The 27,102-nt window shown below is 26.0% G+C and overlaps 1 protein-coding gene across 5 annotated transcripts; it reads right to left on the reverse strand.

Annotated features, from left to right (window-relative positions):
* Positions 1-1,620: 1,620 nt before the first annotated feature.
* LOC100210081 (casein kinase I) lies at positions 1,621-24,813 on the reverse strand. 5 transcript variants are annotated; one of them, XM_065793410.1, is made up of 11 exons: positions 24,730-24,813; positions 17,088-17,173; positions 16,871-17,009; positions 6,570-6,676; positions 6,325-6,451; positions 6,154-6,252; positions 5,596-5,735; positions 3,448-3,530; positions 3,255-3,328; positions 2,848-3,154; positions 1,621-2,586 (listed from the first exon to the last, which is right to left on the reverse strand). In XM_065793410.1, exons 3-10 carry the CDS (start codon positions 16,994-16,996, stop codon positions 2,864-2,866), a joined length of 1,047 nt encoding a protein of 348 aa, XP_065649482.1. In that variant the 5' UTR covers positions 16,997-17,009; positions 17,088-17,173; positions 24,730-24,813; the 3' UTR covers positions 1,621-2,586; positions 2,848-2,863. The 5 variants fall into 5 exon arrangements, with proteins under 5 accessions (XP_065649482.1, XP_065649484.1, XP_065649483.1 ...); XM_065793412.1 differs by having other exon boundaries at positions 2,972-3,154; positions 24,730-24,796; XM_065793411.1 differs by having other exon boundaries at positions 3,255-3,329; positions 3,452-3,530; positions 24,730-24,794.
* Positions 24,814-27,102: the final 2,289 nt, after the last annotated feature.

Below are 27,102 nucleotides of genomic sequence, written 5' to 3' on the forward strand. Positions count from 1 at the left end.
ATAGTGATATTTTTTTGAGTTTGAGTTATAATATAATGGGCTAATATGTTTAATTGCTTCGTCGTTATTATAAAAATTAATAACAGTATTCGAACTTTGATTTAAAAGTGTTGAATTATCAATTTCAAACGTTTTAAACTCAGATCTTTAAAATCGGATCTGTCAGTTTCGTCAGCCATTTTAAATAAGAGTAATTTTAATAACATAAAATAATTCAAATAATCGATTTTTTAAAATCCTTTACAATTAATTTATCATATATAACAGTACAATACTTATCGTTGTTTCTTTGTAACTTTCTTTTTCGAATAATTTTTTTCGTATTAACGATGTTTCGACAGAGAAACCCGATCTTCGAGTTGTCGTATTTTTGTTTTGTCTTCGCTTTCTAAACTATATTTTAAATAAATTTTTTTCTCTAGGTCACTAACCTTTTTATCGTGACAATCTTGACGAAACGATAAACTTTCTTCAATGTTCTTTTGTACTTTTTCGTAATTCAGCAACTGACTGTTTGACTTTACTTGATCAGCTTTTCTCTTTTCATTTTCTTTTTTTAAAGATTCGCAAGTGGTTTTAATTGTATTAATTTAGTAACTCATTGATTCGTTCATTAGTAATTTTCAAATTGCCGCTTATCAATTTCAAAATATCCTTTTCCTGCTTCGTAAAACATCTCTTCAAAAATTTGCTTATCTAACTGTATTGAGATTTCGGAATCTTTAAATTTATCTATTTTGTTATTAAAACTAATTGCGATGAAAAAATAAAATTAAAAACTTTTTTGAATCTTTAAATTAACTTAAAAGTTAATTATCAAATTTAAGTTGTTTTATATTATTTGCGCAAGAAAAACACGTCCGTGTCATTCGATATGGCGTCATGGCTAATATTTTCACATACGCACTTGAAAGGTCTCACAAAGCAATTTGAAAAAACATCAACTAATAACTTATTCAAATAAATTTTGCAAAAACCTCGACTTCGAATTCATGAAATCGTGGCGTAACTGATTGCCGACAAATATTCAATAGGGATGAACTTATTTACATGCAGGTAAAGTTGAAAATTTTACTACATTAGTGCCCTAACGTTTGGGCAGAGGGGCAAGCGTTTTAGGGATTTTTTGCTCCCAGGCTACCGCCTTACGAAATTTATTAGCCAGCAAAATCGCTGTCATTCAACGACTTTTAATGCTATACAATATTTTTAATGTCATACAACTTCTTTTTCTTTCTTATAATGATCTTAGCAAAAAAAATTTTACTCGGCAAAAAATACATACTTTACCCCCCACCCCACCTTTAATACCTTTCTTTGGGACGACCTTGTGTACTTAAGCTATGAGCTAATTAAGAATACTTAATTGATATTTCGAGATATCATTGCGTACTGTCTCGGAAATATACTTACGAGCTATTATAGAAACTTTATTGAAAATAAAAATATTAAAATACGCGTGCGCTCTATTGGTTCTCTTTAGTGACACTACGGTCACGGTTGGTCATGAAAAAGTTAATCGTAATATATTTTTAACCTACAATTTAATCTAGAACCTCTCGCACTGGTCAACGATTTGTATTAACTTTGAATAAGATTCTGCGAAGTTATAATAGTCAATTACTAAAAATATTTAACATTAAATAAAACTTCCTCAATATTATTTACAACGGTACTTTTATAATTATTTGAAATGAATCAAATTATACGTTAACGAGCATTGGTTTAATCAATATAGTGAAGATAAAATCGGACAATTCAAAAAGCGGAAATCTGACTTAACAAATCAAAATAGAGAAACACAAAATTTTAAGGAAAATATGACTATGAAAGAAAAAGTGAGAAAAGATTGTTGTATAAAAACTTCTAAAATATTTTCTTTTATATATGCAATCACGATCACTAGTTACATATAAAACAAAAAAAAACTTTCATTAATAGTTTTCAGTTGAAAAAAAAAAAAAAAAAGTAAAAAGGAATGGGTTAAACACCCAAATCTAACGCCATAATAGATAAACATTACATAATAGGTTACAATGAAAAAAATATACACGAGTCATAATGTTTATTGACAAAATAGTTTATACAAGTTTAATAAGACCTAAGTTTAATTTAGAAAAACTATTGCGAGTTATATTGAAAATGCGTTAAAAAAAAAATCATGTTAAGATTAATCGCAAAAGCCTTTGATTCTAATTATATCAATTAAGACATTACCTAACCTAGCTAATACATAAGAATCAGAAAATGAAACATCCCTCTCCCTCACCGCAAGAACAAAAACAATATTCGTGTTGCTCTAATTTTATAAAGATTTTTGATACTTCATGTAACAACTTCATCAGTAACGGTTATCGTTGGCTAGACGACGTAAAAATGATCACAGCTTTTGTTTCAAGCAATTAAACTGAACTTCGATAAGTGAAGCCATTAGGTGAATGCATTTGGTTAAGTGGATGTTTTAATAAAAATAACCACTCACTTATATACAATTGGTTTTTTTTACGAAGGAACACCAATACTGACAACATAATGATTTGTATTAAAACTGTTCAGAATTAACTTTCTTTGCTATGTTCCTGATCCCTAAATAGAATAATTTAATAGAACATTACTGACCGGGACAATTAAAAATCAAAGTATATTTAGAAGTACAGATTAGATTGCTAAGGTGATGTAAAATGCATCATTGGAGAAACGTGTACGTATCTTTTTGTAATAAATTGTTTAGAAAAGATTGTGTTGATAGGGATATGGTTGCATGTTTATTATAAGGTGAAAATAAAAAACTTATAAACAAGCGGAAAAACACTTTAAACATTCCCTCCTTAACATCACATATAATACCTTGACTAAAAATTAGTCAATGACCACCCTTTGATCCTTTCCGCTTCAGCTTATCATCAGTTTGTGGTGTGACAGACGTGGCAGTTCCCCCCGGGGCACCTACGTACATATTACTACCACTAACCGTGGTTAGATGTTGCGCAGCCTTTTGCTTCAACATGCTCCAATCAAAAACATAATCATATTGGTGATTCAGAGTGCGGAACAAAATACGAAATAACTGTCGAAGATACATATAATCTGGCATCTCTTCAAATCGAAGACCACGACAATAGTTTAAATACATTGCAAACTCGGCAGGAAAACCCTAAAAAAGAAAATTATGAAAGAAAAAAAAAACAAATTACAATTTTAATGGTAAAAACCCCAAAAAAATTTAACTTATGTTCAACAGCAAATAGAATTACCCGACACAAAACTTCTATAGGGGTGGACATTTTTTTTTCACTGATCTTTTCATACTTCTGTTTTTTTGTTGCAGCCTATATTTTCAAATAAAAAAAACTGATAGCTATAAATACAATCAATTATAAAGGTCGATAAAATTAGTTTTTGATCTTATTAGGTAATAAAATCTTGACAATCATAGTATAAAAACTCCTACTCGCAGGCCTTGCCATGGTAAACTTGACCGATTAAAATACATAAGAACATAACCTAGTGATTCCATATCATCACGTCGCCTGAACAAAAAATAAAAGTGTAGCAAAATATTAGAACAAAATATATTCTTACTGAAACACGAAACATTTAATTATTAAAGCTTTATTAGATATAAAAAATTATTAAAATTTTATCGATAACATGATTTTATACAAAATGTACACAAAGTGTACAAAAGCATAGGTACAATGTAATCATTTAAAAACTTTAAACAGAAAAATTTAAACAAAAATTTACGCAACTTTTATATAATGGTTATAAAAATTGAAAGATAACGATCTTATAATGATATATACAAGAAAACGAGAAACTAAAGGTTAATCAAAATTGAGTGCGAATAATATCAGTTTTTGAAATAATTTCAGCTATTTTTTACTAACTATTCCGAGAGCTATTCAATCTTCATGACATGTTTCTCATCATATTCAAAAAAATATCAGCATGATACTAGACGCATATACACTAGTTTTATAATTTTGTACTGTAAGAAGAACACAATTACTTTTCATTTGTTTTATAGATTAAATAATCATCTGATTATTAACTAAACAAAAATGATTGTCAATAACGATACAATTACTGACAGTAAAGATAACAACAATATATTGCAATAATATATCTTCAGAAGACGAGAACCCTGTAACCACCCTAAAAAAGAATAATATTTGGGCTAAATGCAACAATCTAAAGCTGTTTAAGGTTTCTAGTTAAAAACAAGAACTGAAATGTAGAAATAATAAAAAAATTTATGGCCAAGGTTAGCACAAAATATATAACGATATGCTAAACTGCACTAATGACACAAAATTTCAGCATAAATATGGCATATGGCAAATAACTTAGAATAAAGAGTTTAAGTAAGAATAAAATTATGCAGTAAAAATAAAAGAAGCACTGATGTCAATTTAATAATTCAGCAACATTTTAAAGCACATAAATGACATAACATGATATATAAATAAGACCGAATAGAAACAAGTAAATCCCCAGTTGATTAACACAGTAAGGTTCAAAACTTCTAAAAATACCAAACTTAACTAAAGACGGTAAAGATGTTCATAAAACAAAAGTTACAATATGGAATTAAATTAAAGTGTAAAACATAACAAAACCTTGGTTTACCTGGATGTAGCCATTATCAACTAGCAATGAATATGTGTTTTTCTTTTTTAAAACAAACAAAAAACAAAAAAATTTATTAGAACATCCATTGATTCACAAAATAGATTTTCTTTAAGTCTGGTGCTTTTGCCTAAAATTTTACTATAATTTTGTTTAGTTATATTTATAATTTTATTTTGTTTAATAAGGGAACAAAAAAGCTATTTCTTAAAATACTCTTTGAATCTAAACAGTCTTTGCACTAAGCCTTCAGATTTTTTGATAATATATTTAACATCTATTATTTTTGTTATTATCTTCCAAGGACTCTCTTGTTCATCAGTACTTTTAAAGCATTAAGCATCTTTGATGATATATGTGATAAAAAACCAGAATAGAAAAACTGATATATTTTACTTTTATTATGCATTTTTTACCTTTATGTCAGTAAAATCAGGAAGTGTTTACTCTAACCTCTTGGAATCTTAAGAATTGGATATATGTCAATAGCTTTTTTTTATTAATGTTTTCACTTTAATTTTAAAAAGTTAAAAATCTTCTATCAAAATTAGTCACAATTAGTAAAAATCAACTTCAATCTATTAAAACAACACTTGCCTTAGTATTAAAAGAGGTTGAACTTTATTGATTAACAATATCAACAATTAAATGTTGCCAAATTTAAATTTCCGAAGTCAATTACAGATAAAGAGTTGTAATAATCATAAGTTTTCGACATTGTTGATTTGAGTTTATAATAGCTAAAGACTTCCAATTAGAAACCACCTCTACAGTGCTCAGTATATAAAAGATATTCAATGTTGTTTGATTTACTTGGCTTACTTTGGATATTTAAAAGACCACAACTTATGTAAATGAAAATTTATTTTTTATTTTCTTAGCTAATTTTTAAGGATTAAAGTTAAAAGTGAAATATTAAAACAATTTTTATGAAAAACCATGGTTTAAAAATAAAATACTCACGATTGCTCTATACCCAAATGAGCATTTATACTTGCATATCTTGCAGTTCCTGTTAAGTTCTTATCTTCTCTGTAAGGAATATGTGTCTTAGTGTGACTGTCTCTATACTTTTTTGCAAGCCCAAAGTCAATAAGATAAACCTAGTGAAATATATCAAAAAGAAAAACTTCAGTAAAAAAGGACACTACTTTTAGTACAAGATATTATATTCATATAATATGTATACAAATCTTTTTCAAGTAATGTTTTTCCTACATAATTATTTTCTGCTTAAGCTCTAAGTCAATGCGTATACTTAAGCCTACACATATGGCTATTTTTGTTTTACATCTAGTGACACTTTATGTGCAACTAAATACAACTTTTTATGTGAAAATATATGAACTCCGATTTCAAAGTACCTTAAAACCATTAGTTTAATTTAACTGAAAAAAAAGACCCCAATCAGACTGGGTCCCATTTATCAGCGGAATGTTTTTGTTAAAAGTATATCAACTTAATTCTCAGAATTTTTAGAGATTTCAAAAACAATAAAAAAGATTAATACAAAACTTATACCTTGTTACAGTGTCTACCAATGCCCATTAGAAAATTGTCAGGCTTAATATCACGATGAATGAAATTCTTGTTTTGTACATATTCAATTCTGCCTATCATCTAAGTAAAAGAAAAATTAAATATATATACTGAATGACAAAGCACTTATATAACACACTCAACAAAATGTACCTGGTCTGCTAACATCAAAACAGTTTTCATAGTGAAACGCCTTGAACAAAAGTTAAATAAATCCTCAAGACTTGGACCCAAGAGATCAAGTACTAAGACATTGTAATCTTTTTCTTGACCAAACCATCTATTCAATAATAAAATATATTCTATAATAAATAATAAGTAAATTTATATTAATATATCATCTTCTTTTTATTAAAAAAAAAAATTAACTAGAACCAAAATAGTTTATTACTTAATACCTAACATGAGGTATTCCAACACCTCCTTGCAAAAGTCGATAAACTTTTGATTCATAGAGTAGCTGGGGATGACGAGCTCTAATATTTTCTAACTTAACAGCAACTTCCTAAACAAGAGTTGGAAAAAAAATCATGACCTTTTAAAATCAAAATTTTTTAATCTAAATCAGATTTTTATTTTTTGCTAAAAGTTTGAAAATTAAACATAAAAAATCTGTTTTTTGTACAGTCTAACAGAATTGTATCATGTTCAGGTTTTCAAAATTATTTGTTAATAACCTAATTGTTAAACATATACATATCAGGGGTTATTCTAGAATGTTATCAACAGCGCTGACCAAATTCAGCAATTGAGGACTTTTTTTATTTAAAACGACAAATACCTTTTTTTCGCGAAAAAATACACTACATGGGTAATAAAGCATTTTTGTTTTATTCATGTGTTTGGGCATGTTATTTATTGACTATTTGTTACATCAAACTTTGCTCTTTATAGGTTGTTTTTCTTACAACCCGTTTTAAAAGATATATACACAATAGTTGTAATTCTATAGTGAAAGCTTAAGAGCATTTAGTGGCAATTGCGTTGTTTGCGGTTTATACTAGTTGTTAATATATTTATGATTTAAATTGTCACTAGAATTTGTTAATAAATGAATTAAATTTACTAAATACAATTCATTTATTTACAAATTTAATAATTCATTTTAAATTGCAGACCTCAAACATTTTAATTAAAAGTTATATAAATACATTATTACCTATCCTTTAAAAACTATATAAATCGAAAAGTCAACATAAGTGAACATAAAAGATTTTGTATTCAATTGTCGTTTTGCAAAAAACTATAATAAGTAACAAAAGTTGTGTTATTTCAAACTTGTGTTTGCAAAAAGCTTTAAAAATAGCATTTTTTAAGCAAAAATCACCTATTTAGAAATTTGTAGGAAAGACAATAAACTAGCAGTTTGTTTGCTGCGTAAAAGCAAGATCTTGCATGGTGGAGAAGAAAGGAAAGCAAGTAAGTAAAACTATTACATATAATTAAGTAAACATGTTTTAATAAAATAAATTATTTTCACAGGTATTTTTCTATTCTTTCTATGTTTTTTGCACAGTAAGTGCTTTATTTACTCTAAGTTAAGTATAATTCGCTAAGATTTATTTATCATCTCCAGGTAGTAATGTATATAGTGAGCAGCTATTTTCAGAAGCAGGTATAATATACAAGGAAAAGTGGAATCGTTTGCTATCAACAAAGGCTGAAAATTTTTTTTTCATTTATCATAATTTACCACTGATAAATTTTAAGTATTAAACTTGTTTTAAATAAAGAAAATTTGATTAATAGAATCTAATTTATTTAATATGTTCATTATTTGATTAATTTGCTTATTGTATTATTTATAGTAATATATAGTAAAATAATCTTTCTAATACAATTTTTTTCATGTTTCAGTATTCGGCTGAATAGTTTGCAATATTCAGCCGAATACTGAATAGTATAAAATGTTACTGAATACACCAAATACAATATAGTTGCCAAATATTCTTGATCTAAATGAGTAATAATTTCAAGTTTTTCTTGTAAACATAGTAAACATTTTTCGGAAATGTTATTATAGACAGGCACAGTTATTAGGATAGACCAGTTTAATTTAAAATTAATATTTTTTTCTTTTAGTTGCCAAATATATTTAGACACCATAGCAAAATTTATTGAATAATAAATCTGAATTAATATTTAAATGCAGACATGAAAATAAGTTCCTTTTAAAAAATTATAAAAACAAATGACCAGTCCAAAATTTATACTAATTCAAAGAATTCTTTTCATGATTTTTTAATTATCTAATGTAGTTGATGCAACTTCCTGTTTGCAAAATACTACAGTTATTACATAATTAATTATAACAATTCCCAACTTCCCGCAAAATAATTTTTCAATAATTTGAAATTTTTTTATGTTTATACATTTTTTCTGATGAACCAACTGATGGTGAAACATAATGTTGAAGATAAAAGTTAGATAAGTGTTTTTACTAATTTATTATTGCTCTGTTCTTTAAGAACATTGAGCACTCTATTTGTAGAATACACTGACATAATTTATATATATATATATACATATATACACACACACATATTTATCAAGCCTTGTACATCTTATGTATGAGCCATTATGTACATGTTAAACCATTTACTGTAAGCTATAAGCCATTTCAGTCAAGCCATTTTTAATCATTTCTTAATTTTAAATAAGTCTAACCCTTAGAGCGCGACGAGCCACTTTGAAACTATGACTTTTTACAGCAAAATACCGCTGTGTATTCATTAAAACTGGTAACATTAAATAGAGCACTTTTTTTCTTCTATCTTTTGGTATATTGTTTTTATATATTTAGCATTAAAAATGAGTGACAGTGAAGAAAGTTGTATGGATGTTGAGAGTTGTACTAGCGAAGAATTTTTAAGTTCCAGCGATGACAGTTTGTTTGATGAAGGCACAATAACTTTAATTTAAAAATTGTATACAATATTATTTATTACAAATATATCAACTAATATGATAATTTGGAGTTTTTTATTTTAATTTATATGTAGACTTCAAATGTGTAACAGAAAATGAAATATAGTTATGAAACCAAATATTGTTGCCCTTTACAATAAAACCATGGGCAGTGTAGATTTGGGTGATGCACAGCTCTATGTGTACTTGTTGAGCGTAAAACAATAAAGTGGACAACTAAAGTTGCTTTTTCTCTATTTGGTAGGGCAATTTTAAATAGCCATTTATTGTATAAGCCAATGTCAAGAATAGATTTTATGATGGCTATAGTGGAAAGTTTAGCCGGAGATTATTTTCCAGTGAAAGTAATTTCTAAAAGACAAACATCAAGAAAGATTGAAGTGGCTAGAAGTACAATTGTCTCATATCCACTTCCCTAACATACTGCAAATAACAATCCATTATTTGGTCACAAACTTGTAAAAAATAGTGCAGGAAAAAAAATGAAACGTGTAGCTGGGCACCAAACTCGAGCCCACACAATTTGGCAGTGTCAGTTATGTGGTGTTGGACTGTGTCCAGCCTGTTTTTCTAATTATCACACAAAAGTTGTGCATTAAAATCATTAAACTGCTTTTAATCTTTTATTTCTTTATCTTACCTACAAAAAAATAAAGTTCAAAAATAGTTGTTTTCTTGTTATGTTTATTACCGATTCTTTTTTAATCGAAATTTTCTGAACAGCGTTTGAATTTTATCGAGCGCTTAAAGAGCTAAAAATATCCTTTAAGCAATAGTTAGAATGATGCTTACATAAAAAAGTTTAAATAACAATTACATTTGATATTAGCACTATTTACAAATGTTAAGAAAAAGCAAAGAAAGTTTTATTTTTTAAACCCAACTTTTCCATCAAAAATGTTCAACCAAAAAAAGAAGAAAAGATATTACACGTAAAAAAAGAAATCATCTTTTCTTGCATCTTACAAGCGCAAGAATATTTATTTAGACAATTTCTCATAACAAACAATAACAAAAATAATTAATGGTTTTTTTAAAAACAAAACAAAAAATTATTAGCTAAAAAAAAGCACACATTAAATTTTATTTTATACTAACGCCACTTATAATAATTAAATTTTTTGTTGTTTGATTTGTTATGATAGATTTTATCAAAAGAAAAAGAAAAAAGATAAATTATTACAAACTTTAAATGACATCTTAAAAAGAGTTAATTTTTTTTTTAATTAAATAAAAAAACTCTATGGATATAACTCTATTATTAATTTTTCAAAATAATATTTTGAGGGAGTTTAAATACCCTCGTTATCAAGAATAAATATACTTGATAACATTATCAAGTATAAATATATTTGATAATGTTATCAATCATTTGATACCTAAACTCCGTCGATAAGTTATATCTATAAAAATTTTTTATTCAATTAATTATTACAAGTATTTACAAGGGTTATGACTTTTTTTCAACCCCATGATCCTGTACTGCAGTTTGATGAACTTTTACCTAAAAAGAACAAAATTAACTATTATTTGCATATCTTTTGAAAAATGTTCACCCCGCCATTGAAAAATCGATTTTGACCTAAGTTTGACCTAAGTACTACTATGATTCAAATTTATTTAGAATGTCATAGTCATGTAATACAATAAATTTTCAATCTAACAATGACTCAGACCATTGACCTTGCTCTTGCTTGTTGCATAGAAGGAATAGAAGGTGCGATTTGTCTTTATTTTTGCATGACGAATACATTTCCTTTATTACTTTGATTGTGCGCTCTGTGCATTGATTACTTCTGGGGATCTGTAGTATGGATGACTCTCGCTTCCAGTGATTTTTCAAAGAGCTTAAAGCTTTTCCTTAATTATATTATTAGTAAACACAATTCTATTTCTTTCACCATGGAACAAGAAGTGAATTTGAAAATATCCTTCTTGAACGTAAATTTACACAAAATAAATTCTACAGTAACTACTACAGTTTTTCATAAAAAAACCTACTCTGGTCTACACACCAATTTTTATAGTTTCACTCCGCTTTCGTACAGAGTTAGTCTTATCAAATGCTTAATCGATAGAACATTTAAAATCAATAGTCTAGGGTTTAACTCCGACATAAACAACCTAATAAATCTAGGGTTTAACTCCGACATAAACAACCTTTTCAAAGTATTTCAAAGAAACATGTATCCATCTTGGCTAATATCGAAAATATATAAATCTTATTTAAACAAAATTAACACAAACAATCCATCACAATTAAAAATCAAAGAACCTTTGTCTTACTTTAAACTACCGTTTTTAGAAAAAAATATCTGATTTAACTAAAAAAAGATTGAATTCAATTGTTAAAAGATATTGCTGTTCTGTAAATTTTAAACTAGTTTTTGTCTCACTAAAAGTTTCAAGATTTTTCTCCTCTAAAGATCCTATTCCTCTAGAGTTCAAATCATTCATGGTCTACAAATTCGTATGTGCAGGATGTAACTCCTGTTATATAGGCGAAACTACTCGCCATCTCAAGACACGGATAACTGAACATTATAAGAGAGACACAAAATCACATATCTATAAACATCTCCATGGTAATGAAAATTGTTTTATGCAATTAAATGAAAAGTGTTTTTCTGTTTTAGATTCAGCATCTAATAAGTTCGAATTAAAACTTAAAGAAAGCATGTTTATAGAATGGTTAAAACCTGGTATGAACAAACAGGTCAACCATGTGCAATTGACACTTTCTGTTTAGTTATTACTTTCTATGTATTTTTTTTATTAACCTATTCTTTCGTCACTTCCTATTTGTTTTATAGTATGACTTGTTATTCTTATAATAGTTTTTGTTGTATTTTTGTAATTAAATTAATAGTTTGTACACAGATAATTTCATTTTGTATTGGTATTGAAAAAATCACCTATATAGGTATTTAAACAAATTAAAAAAATTAAATTTCAACTGAAGATGACTATTGATAGTTGAAACATGTATTGTTTAGAATTAATAAAATGGTTTTAATAACTAAAAAACTTGTCTTGTTTATTAAAATACTTACATTTTTTGTGCTAAAAAAGAAATTTTGGATATATATATTATATATATATATATATATATATATATATATATATATATATATATATATATATATATATATATATATATATATATATATATATATATGTTAGTTTACATTTTAATTTTTAGGCATGGACCAAAACCACTTTCAAAACACTATTGTCGACATGAACACAAAACGATATACAAATGTTCTGAAATAAAAAATTCTGAACTCTACCTTTTTAATGCTCATTTTTATAATACTATCAAAAAATGTGACCAAGACAAATACAGACCTTGTTACGAGATTTCGCTGCGTAACAAAAATGCGTAACACATTTTTAAGTAACTCAACTCAGCAAATATATTTTGTATTGTCAGAAGTTATATTGCGTCACTAGCATCTTTTCAAGTACCCCATTGTAATTAAAGTTATTTTACTAACGCGTTAAAAATCATACAAACAGTTTTTTTTCTCACTACAACAAAAGTTACAAATAAAATCTAAGTTTGAAAAATCATTGTTATTATTTTTTTTTAAATATGAACTAAATTTTTTTTTAAAAAAATATTTTTTTCGTAAAACTAAAATAATATTTGTGTATTTTCTTATAATTTTACTGTTGGTTTTTGGTTATTTTATTATCTGTTAATAAATTTTTTCTTATTTATTTTGTGAACTCCTTTTAATAATGTTTTTAAACAATAAAGAGTTTTTTTTTGTTATTTATCAGTTACCGATAACATTTTCGTAATCATAATTTATTTTCATAAAATAAACGAACGTCATTAAAACTTCAAGTTATTGAATTAACAATAAACAAAAAATCTTATTAATAAAATATTTACATCAAAATAAATCGTGCATTTTTTAACTATTATGACAAAAAATAATTTTTATATTTAAAAGGAATTTATATATTTAATTCCTTAAGATAAAACTTAAAACAATTTATTTTTTTTAACTAATTTTTAACAATAACAACAAAAATTATTTAACAAACTGTTTCTTTAACAAAAAATCTATTAGTTTACAATTGCGGTTAAATGCTTTTACTTACGACTTTATTTCTTAATAAACAAGGCCTGCAAATATATATTAAAGTTTTTGTCTGTTCAGATAAAATAACAATCTAGAAAAAAAGAGCAATTTTATCCTCAAAAAATGAGAAATAGGTCTAGTTGTGAAATTAGTTATTTTATGGGAAAAGAAAACAGACAAATAGTGCATGTTTGTAAAGACACCTTTCTAAAATGCTTAAATGTTGGTAAAACTTGTGTTCAAGATATTGCAAAACATTTCTTTAAACATGGTAATCTTAGAAAAGAAAACAGACGTGGTGATAAAAAGAGCCACAATTTTAAGGATAAGAGAAAGGCTGTGACAGAATTTATAAAGACTCTTCCGCGAAGGGAGAGCCATTATAGCAGAAAGAAATCTAGAAAACTTTATCTACCATCAGAGCTTAAAAGTATTAAAACAGTATGAAAATTGTATGCAGAAAAAGAGCCCAATCTACCAGTGACATGAATTTTTCCGAAAATTTTTTATAATCAACTTTAATTTAGGGTTTGGTTCTCCTAAATCAGATGCATGTTCATTTTGTGAAAGAATTTGAAACCAAATAAAGATTGAAAATAATTTAGAAAGGAAGAACAGTTTAATTACTGATTTAGTTATTCATCAGCGTAGAGCAAATGCATTCTATGATCTTTTAAAGGAGCAGTCAGATGGTTTAAAAACTATTTGCTTTGACCATCAATCAAAAAGTCATTCCTAGAGTTCCAGATCAGCAAGCTTATTTCAGTAGACAACTATACATATACAACTTGTGTCATAGAAAACAAAAATTATTTACAGATCATTAAATCAAGATAATGTCACTATCTATACTTGGATTGAGAATGATTTCAAAAAGAATAGTTCTTCCTGTTTTAGTGCAGTATTTGACAAGCTCTGCAATACAAACATGGATGGCATAGACACTATTCATTTAGTTTCTAATGCATGTGGTGGTCAAAATAAAAATATTGCTTTAATTTATATGGCAAGCTTTCTGGCTGTGAAGACATGCGCCAATATTAGTAAAAACAATTGAATTTTTGTTTCCTGTTCGAGGACATACATTTTTGCCTTGTGACAGTGTATTTGGAACTTTAGAAAAAAAGCTTAAAAAGATTGAATGAATATATTCCCCAGAAGAGTACTATGTTTACAGTACACAGGGAAAAGTGAAATTTGAAGAAAGGGACTGGAGTGTATTAGATTTTAAATCAGTATCTCTAAGAGTTTTTAAAAAACCATTGCCAATCAAAATTCAGGAAAATAAAATTTTTTTTTATCACAACAGAATCATTTTAAAATATTAAAGTCCAAGGGGAACCAAATTTTTTCTGAAAAGTTCTCAGATTATAATAAAGAGAAGGCATGACTGTTTTTCTTGTCCATCTCAGATTCAGAAAGAAGTCCCAGTTGCAGATGCTAAAAAGAAAGATATCAAAAGTTTAATTCTTGTGCATACAGGAGTGAACTGGGAGCAGGATAATTATTTTAATTTTTAAAAATGTATTGTTATTGATTCTTTAATAGAAGAACACCTAGAAGATAAGGAAGATACTATATGCAGTTGTCTTGATGAAGATGCTGTAAGCAGACATGTTTAACTCTTGTTGTATTTCAAACTTTGTTTCATTGTTAATCAGTTTCTTAATAAAAAACTTACAACATTTTGTTTTTCTCTTTGTTTTATACTTCCTTTTCTGTTACCTTATTTATTTATAGTATAATAATAAAAAACCTATAATTCTCGCAAGCTAAATAAATCAAAATATTTTAATGCTTTTTAATAAACTAACAAACCATGTGAATTTAACCAAACACTTTCAAAATAATCTAAGTCCAACTAACATCAAAATAAGTCAATAGTCAAAATAAGCCAAAAATAGTGAAATAAGTCAAAAGTCATATTTCAAATAGGTTTATTTCGAGATCCTGTAGAGTTGCATCTTTTTTTAAGCACGTGATTTTATAGTGTCTATTTAATGATACAAATTTAACTAACACAAATTTTTTTGGAGCGCTAATTAGGCGTGGGCCAGTTTTCCTTCGATTTCTCAAAATAAATTTACTTGGAAGCGTTTTGTAGATGGGCTCCTCTTATACTATACACGTATCTAAAAAACTTTTTTTTTTAAGAATATCACTTTTTTGACTTTTGTTACTGCGCATTGATGACATTTGTCACCACCTTTTCAAAATCATTTTTTGGCTAAATTATTAATACATATGTTTATATTTTTAGGTTTATGCATAAGACAGCTCCATTATTTTATAAAAATGTTTTTTTTTATTTTTTTTCGCAAAATTTACTGTTTGACAAACTATGAAACTTGAAATATTTTAACTATTTTAAAACAAAGGACCCTCTTTCAGGTTTTATTAACCAATTGATCTGTATTAGCTCTAAAAAGTTTTTTGCATGTTAATATGTTTATGAGGATTGTGCAATGCTTAACTAAGGGTTAACTGAAGTTTTTATAAAGATTTACTGTTTTTTGATAAGTTTGAATGTAAATAAGTATGTATAGTATGATGGTGACAAATGTTACCATTGGGATTTGGTAAGTAGTTTTAACTTTAAATACTTGTGTCTAACTACTCCAGATTTCATTGCATTTTCCACATATTCTATATTTTATCTTATATACATTAGTAGTGATGTTATATACAGTGTTAGTGATATATATATATATATATATATATATATATATATATATATATATATATATATATATATATATATATATATATATATATATAAATATATATATATATATTTATTCATTATAATAACACAAGGCTACTAAAAATTTGCACAAAATTTGAACGTTCGAAACTCGCAAACAAATTCAAATATTTCTGCAGCTCAAAGTTAAATATATTCACTAGACATTCTTATTTCATAATCTGATACTGATTTTGGCAATTAAAATTATATAAATAAAATGGATGAAATTAAAGAAAACGACAAATAAAAGCTTATTGGAAACTTCTATTTAGATAACATAGACAAAGGGAAAACATTTACAGTGCATAATTTTATGCAAATAAAAGTTGCAAGGCGAACAATTTATAATATTATCAAAAGAGTTGACAACATTGACCTTAAAAGAAAGTCAGGAAGTGACAGAAAACCATACAAAATGGACAAAATAGGAAAAATTACTTCACTCATTAACAAGGCTGAAAATAAAGTTGGAATCTCCCAGAGAAGACTTGCATTAAAATATGGAGTTCATAGAAGTTATGTTTATAGAATTTTTTAACATGCATGGACTTAAATATTTCAAAAGAAAGAAAGCACCAGAAAGCTCTGAAATTCAAATAATTAAGCAAAAACAACGACTGTTAAAACTTTTGAAAACTTTTTTCCAACCGCCACATGAGTTTGAAATTATCATGGGCGAAAAGTCCTATTTTACATTGAGCAGCCAAAACACACTAGGAAATAATGGCTTTTATAGTAAGATAAAAATAGAACTGAAAATAATATTAAATATAAGTTTAAATCAAAGTTTCAAGGAGATTTCAAGGAGAACACAGAATTTTGTTGCACTTACTTGGAAAATTTTTTGTTTATAAGTAATATACAACAAATTTTAGATAGAAAGCATACTTTGTGGATTTAGTTATAATTTTAATAACCAAAACTTTACCTCTCCATTTGTAAGATTTAAAGCAAGATAAATGTCTCCAAAAGACCCACTTCCGATTTTTCTGATCAATTTATATCGACCACCAACAACAAACTCTGATTTTGTTGTAACTGCAGCTGCAGCCATTTTAATTTATTTACTAAAAATCAATCATAACAGACACAATACAACTAAATAACAAAACTTTTATGTTAAGTTTAAGCAAAATAACAATTACCTGAAAAAAAGTTTTTTGATAATTAGTGCATGGTGGAATTTTTGATAACTAGAGCATTGGTTTTGTTTCTTAAATTTAAAATTTATCTAAAAATTTATTTCAAAAAATCATAATTAAAGAAGTTAAAAGAAATTAAAAACATAACAATTTTTTGAAAATAAAAATAAGTAAACTGTGTTACAAATTATATTAGAAATATCGTTTGCTCAAATTTGTTATTTTTTATGTTAAAATATCACCATTTATATATATATTTTATTAATAAATATAATACTTTTGCTAAAAATAAGTTATTGCATGAATTAAATAAAAAAAAATTTATATTCTATATATTTTAACTTATAGCATTCTTCTACTCTAACCAAGACTAATATCATATTTTTGAGTCTTATTTTCAAATTGTTTTATTAAAAACTGTACAGTGGATGGTCAACACAGGGCTAATGACTACCCTCTATCATTGTCAATCCAGAGAGGCTCATTAAGACAACTTTAAACAAAAGATTTCAAAGTAATTTAGAAACTAAATACTTGAAATATTGTAAATAAAGTTTTATAAAGTAATGTTTTATTGAGAGTTATTGCCCATACCTGAACAAATGTAATTTAAAACTAACATTGTCTAAATAAATATTAACATGGTTGCTTGATTTTTTTGCTTAGATTAATTTATTTTTTGAATTTTTTTTTTAACTTCGCTCATTTATGTTGTATTAAAATAATAGATGACGTTTTCTTCTGAAGTTGTAGGATATTTTTAATTCAATATTTTTATAAAAATGTTAGTTTTAGAAAAATTTAAACTTTTTTCTTTTTGATTTTATCTTAATTTATTATACTTGTAAATAATAGGCACATTTTATGTAATTGTAATTTAAATTAAAAACAACGGTGTGCCATTTTTAAAACATCATCTACTTCATTAAAATACCATTAAAATAAACAATTACAACTTCAATAAATATTACCAAACAAAAAATTTTCAGCATAAGGTAAAATAGCTTTTTGTATAAAATGCTCTGAGCATTTTATGCAAAATTTTATCTTCTTGAACTTATTCTAAAATCAATTTAGGTTAATATACTCAATAAGATTTTGTTAAAAAAAAAAAAAATGTTTTTGAAAGCGGTTATAATTTAACAAATTTAATCTTTGCTAAATTGTTTATATTATTAAAATGCTATTAAAAAAAGTAAAAAATCACTGCTAATAAACTTTTATGTATCACTTTTCTGACAAAAGAAAAAATAATTTTATCTTTCCATTGAAATAAAAATGATTGAATTATTTTTTCTTTTATATTACTAAAAAGTATTTCTAAGAATCCTTTTTTGTTTACTTTATTTAACTAACAAAGGATTTCAAAAATTTAATTATTTTTCCTTTGTGTTTTTCTTTCAAATGAATACATGTTTGAAAAAATAAATGTTTATGCAAAGCATGAAATGGTTTTAAAAAATGTTTAGTTCTTTTTTTTAATGCGTAATTAAAAAATTAGCATGCATTTATTTGAAAAAAACTGTTTTTAAACCAGTTAAAAAAACATAATTTAAATTAAATGTGCATAATTATTAAATAATCATCAGAACTTGTTACTTTACTTTAAAAAGTTTTCTATATTGATAAAACACATTTTTAAAGATAAAAGATTCAATTTTTTTATTCAAAGCATGAATAAAAAAATTTGATTTAAGTTATCTAGTGGCTTGTATTAAAAATGTGAAATTATCAAGTTTAAATTATCTTAATTAAGATAATTTAAACTTGATTTCAATTATCTTAGTTAAGATGTATTTTTATAGTTTTATTCAAGGTAAACACTGATCAAAATTTTTGAAAAGTATTAACTACTTTTTTTTATTACATACTTAAAAAAAGAAATTTCTATATTTTTAAAAAATATGTACTTTTATATATATTTTTTACTCTTTTTTTTTTCAATAAATTTGCCACTTGTAAAATTATTTACCTTAGCAACGCCCTTAGAAACCATAACTTCAATAATGAAATAGAACATTATAGTCCAAAATTTAAAGTCTAAAAATGTTTTGCATCAAACCAAAAACCTATTATATAACCAAACCTTATTTTTAAAAATATAAATTTGTTGTAGTTTAACATTAAAGAAATTAGAACCTTTTTTTTGAATGTAAAACCAATATGTAAAGTTTTCGAGCTAAATTTAATCATTTTTCATTTTTATCTCTGAGAAACGATATCTTGAGTTATCTTTTTCAGAACATGTTGAAAATTTATCAGGATACTTTAAGGGTCAAATAGATTGATTTGAGCGAAGCATTTTGAGTTTCCTTGACTCCTAGGTCCCGTAACTATGAAAAATAGTTTTTTTATGTCACCATAGCAACTGTTGCCATGAACAAAAATCTCTTGTTCAAATCAATTCTTTTTCTGTGGTTGTTATTTTAGTTCAAAAAGTTATTGAAATTTATGATCTTTTATCGAGATAAAAACCTTTCTTAAAGGTTTCCATCGTAACAGTACCCAAAGCAGTTTATATTTTTTATGCAAGTTACTCACCATAGAGTTCTTTTAAATTTCTGATACATAATTTCATTTCTGTTTAGAGGTTTAAATGATTTATCGTTATTTTTTTGCAAAAATGTAGCTTTTTTTTCTCATTAATGCCCACCTCAAGTCTAGATACACTTTTTCAGCATTTTTTTAAAGTTCAACTTGTCAAATTAAGTTAGCAGCCATGGTCAAATCATCAAAACAAAGTATTGTTTGCATGTTCATATAAAATAGTGTGCTATCTCATGCCTTCCTGACCAAGACTCGTATAGCAGTCTAAATGAGTCTTGGTCAGGATTTTATAAATCAAAACTGTATATAAATCTTTTTTAAATAAAAAATATTTTTAGGGGTTGCTCAAGATCCTAAACATTAATTCATGATGTATTTTTGAAATTTTTTTTTTCAATAATATAGGGACCTGATAAATGTTTAAGGTGACCCCTCATTGATCAAACCAAAAGGTCCAACCTGCTGTATGCAAGGCTTGTGATGAAGCAGGCGCGATCGCGCCACACTTGTGAAACATGCCTGTAAACGGTTTTTTTAAACCTTCTAGACACAATAAACAACGCTCCCTCAGCTTATAACAAGAGCATAAAATCATGCTTGTTCAAAAGTTTGGGATGGAAAAAATAATAAGCTTTTATATGGTTTTTTTAAAAAAATATTTGTAACTAAATTTTTTAGGTAATGATAAAACTTGTTGATTTAACAGTAAAACTCCGCCATCCTTATACTTATATCCTTATACAAAGTACTTATAAAAATATAAGCATTACATCACTGGCTTTCTGCACGTTTTTGTTTTGCTGTTTTGTCAGCATTTTTCCGTTTTGCACTAACATAATGAATGAACAGTTTGAAGTTGTTACAGCTAATTTCAATAATGGAATGTTAACTATTTTAACCAAGTGCGCGTGGAAACACAATGTGAATATAAAAATGTGCAAATAAAATGGGAATAGAAAATTAGGAAACAACTATAAGAAAGTTAAAGCTTCTGAATCTTTTTAATTTTGTAAAAAAACCAAGTAAGATTTATTTGATTTATTGTTAATATTCCACACATCGATTACACATTTGCTTGATGATAAAGTTTATGTTAATTTTAAATGTTGAATTATTTCAAAAATCCGCTAAAAAAATTAAACTAAGATAAAGTTATAAAAAATGTTAACTTGAAAAAAAATCTAAATAAAAGAGAAAAAAATTCCAAACTTAATTAAGTAAAATAATCTTTTTTTAAGCAACGTTATAGCATTCTTTTTTTCGACAGAATTCTTTTTTTAATGACACAGTAAAACTTATATAATATATGCTGCTGACAACAGTTGAGGGGAAAATCTGTTATTTAACTTACAACTAATAGTTTTAAAGAAGAATTTCAAATTATTCTTGTGTTATAAACTACTAATTTTTTGACGATAAAAAAAGCATTATTTAAATATGAAATTATAAAAAAATATATTTAATAATTATCAATTAATTTACGAAAAAAATTAATTATTAAAAAAATATCAAGAAATATAAAAACCGTTAATCATAAACATTAAGTTAACATCGTTTTAAATATATATCAAAACAACGAAAGTAAAAAACTTTTTTATAAGAACTTATTAAGTTTTTGTTAAGTTGCGCATATAAAAAACTACATTGTTGAAGTAGTATAAATGTACTGCTGTAGATACTACTTCAAACATTGACGAATGAAACTTGTATAACAAATAGAAAGCTTTTTATAAACACAGTCTTTTGCAATTTTCAAATTTCAAGATCCCTCTCGCGGCCCTGACCCCAAGCACGCATAATTGCGCTTGATGACAACATATTATAATTTTACGAGCGTAATATAACATGCTTTACGAGCATATACACATTTGGCAATTTTCTTCATTACAAGCCCTGTATATGCATAATGAAAACAATTTCAACAAAATTTAGCAGTGATTTGGTATGTTATTTTTGAAAAAAATGTAGGACCTCTCTTCAAAGAAAATGACAATATAAAGAGGTCCCGTAAAATTTATGCAAGATGGATCAATTTGCCATATAGATGTAACAAAGCCGCCTTGCAACTCACCAAATTATACATAGAAAACATAAGAGCTTGTAAATCATTCTGATTAACTATTTTAACCCACTAACACAAAAGTTTAAATAGCAAGTATTAAAGCTGTCATTGCAAAGACTGTTTAACAAAACATTTGTATAAAATCTTAGTATATTTTATGGTAAATTTTAGTGTATTTTAAAGTATATATATACAGTGTTTTATATATATTTTTTATAACATATATATACATAATATTTTTTATTTAATAAGGATTTTTTTTAAAATATTTTGTTACTTCATGTAAAAGTCCTTCGTATAATTTTAAGAAAAACATTTAAAAAAATCAAAGTTTAAAAGTTATTTATTTCAAAATTTATTTCAAAAAGGTTATTTTAAATAACTTTCACCTCGACTTTTAGTTTTTTGAGTTTTATTTTAGTTATTTTTTTACTTACTTTTTAGTTATGAATTCATTTCTTTTTTTAGTTTTTTTTTTAATTTTCTTTCTAGTTAGGTTTTTTTGCGCATTTCCTAAAAGTTTAAATTATCAAACTGTCTGAAAGTACGACAAGAAAATAATTTCAATATTTCCACAACAAATGAATTGAACAGATAACGACATGTTAAAATGCAATAATGCAAATTCATTTTAAGTTATTAGGCAAATTTTAAAATATGAAACATCAAATTATATATAAAATGTTAGTAGAGTAGTATTTCATCTTTTAAGAAAAATAAAATTGATGAAATTAAAAGAATTCATGAAACCTAAAAAATTTAAAAATTTAAAAAGTTTACCGGAAAAAGAATAAATTAATGTTTTAATTATCCAAATTTTGGAAAGTGAAAGAAAACGAGGCAATCTTGTTTGAATGTTCAAAATGTCAAAAGGATACAATAAAATAAATTTCCACTACTTTATTAGCCATTCTGATATATATATATATATATATATATATATATATATATATATATATATATATATATATATATATATATATATATATAAGCATTAAAATACTTAATTAAAATACTTGATTATATATATTCAAGCATTAAAATACTTAATTAAAATACTTGATTTTGTACATTAGGGTGTTGAACTTTTGGTAAATTTGTAGTATCTCTAGTTTCCTGTATAAAAAACAGATGAACTTAGGTTTGAAAGTAACTGAAAAGTCATTGGTTTTATTTAACTTTTGAAAAAGGTCACCCACCAGGACCCTTTATTACATAATAGCTCCCATATATCAGTAAATTTTTTTTTCTTTAAAAGTATATCAACCTGGGTCTCAAAAGAACCAGAATTTTATAGTGATTTCAAAATTCACAATTTTTTCTACTTAAACTTTTAAAAAAAAAACATTGCAAACAAAATGTCATAATCAATAATCTTTTCAATTTTTAGTCAAAAAATTGTTGTTTTTTTGTATATAAAACTTAATCAATTCATTTTTATTTGAAACTATTATTATTTATGAAATCTCTATGAAATTCTTTTGAGATCCAGGTTAATATTCTTTTGAAGAGAAAAAAATTAACTGATATATGAGAGCCAGTGTGTTATCACAGATCATGGTGGGTGACCTTTTTCAAAAATTAAATAAAACCAATGACTTTTCAGTTACTTTTAAACCAAAGTTCATCTGTTTTTTATAAATGAAATTGAAGATATTAAAAAGTTAACATCCTAATGTACATGTTGCAAGTTGTATAAAAAAATTGATTTAAATAAGAAGTCTTTGCTATTACAAATTTTTTTACTAAGGTATATATGTAAAAATTTTATTTTGTTAAATTTTAAAAGATTACATTATTATATATCATTAAAAGTAAATTAAATTTTAAAAATTAAATTAAAAAAAAGTGAAATAAAAACACTTAATATCACAAAAGTGAAAATTAAATAGAAATTGGATTATTCTACAAAACGTTATGTGCATATAAGTACAAAAGTTGACAATAAGGAATCCTTAGGAAGACTGTGACCAATTTTAAAATATTCCGTTCAGTTAACCGCACTTTAGTAATAATAATAATTTATTGCATTCACATAATACCAATCATATTTTAAAGTTAGGGACACGTAACTTGACATTTTGAAAAAAGCCAATGATTATAGACCAAATTTGCAAAGGAAAATGGAATGTCTGCGATATACTTTTAAATAAAATTTATAAGGTATTTAAAAAATACATATAAAAATCAAGAATAGGTTTAATAAAAAAATATTCATTTTTTTAATATAAAAGCGATTTCAGAAAATTATCAAATTTTTCAAATCAAACAACTCAAAAGAAAAACTCAAATAACTTTACAAAATAAAAAAAACATATTGTGATAAAGTTAATTTTGAATATTAAGGCTACAAAACACTTCCTAACTAGACAAACACTAAGCAAAGTTTAACATATGTGGCACGGAATATGATAGAAGAAATCAGTTCCATTACGCATATATACACACATACCTATTACTAAAAGGTTCATCTGTTTAAGTAAAATTGTTTTTAGATGATGTTTATCTTCAGATTACTTATTTTAGGCAGTTTCATTTTTATAACATTTAATTAAATGATTTTATATTGAATAACAATAATGGTGACAATAATTAAAGTCAAAAGTAGAATAATTGGTAGTTTTTCGCTTTTATATTCTTATTTACAAAAAATAATGTAATATTATTAACAGATATTGACATATATATTAATAATACTAAAAAATAATGACAATGTTTTACATTTCCAAAAGAAATTAAAAGTGGTAAACTAGCACAATTTGAGGAGATTTATAAACAAATAAGTTTCACTTTTTATAGGAAAAACATACGATGTATTTTCTCCTAAAATCTATTCTAACAATTTTTTCTAATATTTTATAGGAAAATGTTACATAAGAAATTTGTTTTAGCATTTAAATTACTTTCTTAAATACAAAAAGTTACCTTTTAATGACAACTAAATACTAAATTTTTAAAATTCTGACTAAATTTTTAAAATTCTAACAATATAGTAAATAAATATTGGAATATAAGATTTATAACGTACTGCACAACCTCAATAAAAGCAGTTTCAACTCTTTTTGTTATTTCCTCGCCAAAAACTTAGCAGTGAAATAAAACATAGAAATGGCCTCGCATAAAAACGTCAGTTGGAAAACTCTTGTTTGTGCGTTTATTTTTAGTGTGTGTGATCAACAAGCCTCTTATCAATTTTAAAGCATTCTGGGACAAAACCACCAGGACAACCATATACTAAAGTTATGGATGAGGGCGGTATAGGGGTGTTCTACAGAGGGCTGTTCATTACGTCAACAAAATAGGGAGGAGGAGGGGTCTGGAAATTATTGATAATTATTGACAAGGGGGAGGGGGGAGGTATAGAAAAGTTGACATCAACAACGTTACATTTTTAAATAAATTTATTTACTTCGTTACTCGTCATGCATACTGGCATCAAAACGAGACTACTTCATGCCATGATCAGACGGCCTGCCACTTGCAATCGAAGTTACTCCTTTAGAGAAAGATCTTGGAGTTCTTATCTCAGATGATCTTAAACTTAATACTCAAGTTTCAGAGAGGCTGAAAAAAACTTTTCGCAGCCGTAGTTTTTCACTGTGGAAAGAACTGCACACCACGTATGTTTGTCCTCACCTAGAGTACGCTATCCAATCGTAGTCAACGTACCAATGTGCAGACATAGAAGCGCTAGAAAAAGTTCAAAACCGTGCTACAAAAACTATTTCTGATATTATTCACCGCCAAGCAGCGAAGAGTCATGTTAGATCTTACGACACTTGAAGAAAGAAGAACAAGTGGTGATTTAATTCTGATGTTCAAGTTCATGCGTGAATTCGATGAAATAAACTTTCACGTACCATTCAATTGTCCTTAGTCGTCAAATTATATTATTTGTGTTCATAATCAAATACTTGCATAGCAAAGAGTACTCAATTGCATGCCAAGAGAGAAATTTTTCACCAACCGTTTTGTGTTGCTGTGGAGTACCCTGCTGCAAATAGTAATTGACGCGAACTTCCGTCAACATGTTCAAAAATTAACAAGATGAACATTTAAATCAGTTAAAAGAGAATTTTTAAACGATAACTGGAAGTAAACTCTCTTCTCGTATGCTTCCAGTATTCTATTATGTTCTTAAAGTATGGTACTTGTGTTGCAGATGTGCACGAGTATCTTAAGACTGTTAGTGTAGAGGTACCTAATGCAACACATCTTTGTTGGTAATTTAAACTTAGCAAACATTTATTACGGATTGTTGTAAATATTTTAAATTATTGAACACTTAAATAAACTAAACTAAACTATAATAAAGAAAAATTAGGCATCGTTTGTAGTCTTGTTACACGCTCACCCAACTATCAGTATTTTAATGGCACTATCTATATTTCTACTTTTTTTAAACTGTGTCGTGTTTTAAAAAATACATGACACATACAGAACTAAATGAACACACGCGAGATGTTTACTCGTGACACTATTATTTTTTCAAAGTTTGTGTTTGTTGGCCTTCTGTAAAAACAAACAAAGATTTATGTAAGTACATAATCTACATTGTATTATTTAAATTTTTATACCAGAGGTTGTATTATAAATGATGTTATGATGCGGCTATTCCGCTCCATGCACAAATACTATTATAGTATTAAAAACAAGATGTCAGTAGCTCTTTAAAAACGGGAAAATTTTTATAAATTATAAACTTTAGCTCTTTCGTCTTAAAAGATTGCTAACCCCTTGTTTATAAAAATTATCAAATGCACTATTTTTCTATACTAGACTCTATTAGAATTCGTTTGCTTTCAATGTGAAATTCGATTAGGTCTAAAGTTAAAGTATGGAGGATTGGTACACTCACATTTTGTGACTCTACACTGTACATAAATTATGATAAAAATATTATGATAAATATTCAACATTATCTAGGACTAGGTTTGTTGACGGGTACGTTGGTTACTATCGTTATCTCAAATTACCCAAATGCTAACGTTACCCATGCAAAAGTAATATAAGTGTGTGTGTTTCATAACTTTCAGATTAATTATATATATATATATATATATATATATATATATATATATATATATATATATATATATATATATATATATATATATATATATATATATATATATATATATATATATAAGTTTGCTAACTTTTTAATAACTTAAAAATATAAACTTCTTTTGTGAAAAAAGATCTCAAAGGTCTAATCAAAAATCTCAACAGTTACAATTTCTAAGAAAAGTTAGAACTTTGTAAAAACATTGAGAAATACTCTCCTCCATCAAAGTTTTAATGCTTCTCTGTGTTCTTTTAAATTCCATAACTGTAACAATTTTTTTATTATTGACATAATATCGACTTGCAATTCTTCGATAAGTCGAGTGAATTTAATTTTACAAA

The sequence above is a fragment of the Hydra vulgaris genome, chromosome 03 (genome assembly GCF_038396675.1).
Source record: "Hydra vulgaris chromosome 03, alternate assembly HydraT2T_AEP".
Classification (NCBI taxonomy): domain Eukaryota; kingdom Metazoa; phylum Cnidaria; class Hydrozoa; order Anthoathecata; family Hydridae; genus Hydra; species Hydra vulgaris.

Excerpts from the sequence above, each read along its gene's own strand:
- LOC100210081 (XM_065793410.1), bottom strand. The coding sequence starts at position 16,996 with ATGGCTGCAGCTGCAGTTACAACAAAATCAGAGTTTGTTGTTGGTGGT. Across the intron at positions 3,329-3,447 it reads ATGGCAAGGCCTGCGAGTAG|CTGCAACAAAAAAACAGAAG; the intron begins GAGTTTTTATAC and ends TGAAAATATAGG. Across the intron at positions 3,155-3,254 it reads CTATAGAAGTTTTGTGTCGG|GGTTTTCCTGCCGAGTTTGC; the intron begins GTAATTCTATTT and ends TTTCTTTTTTAG.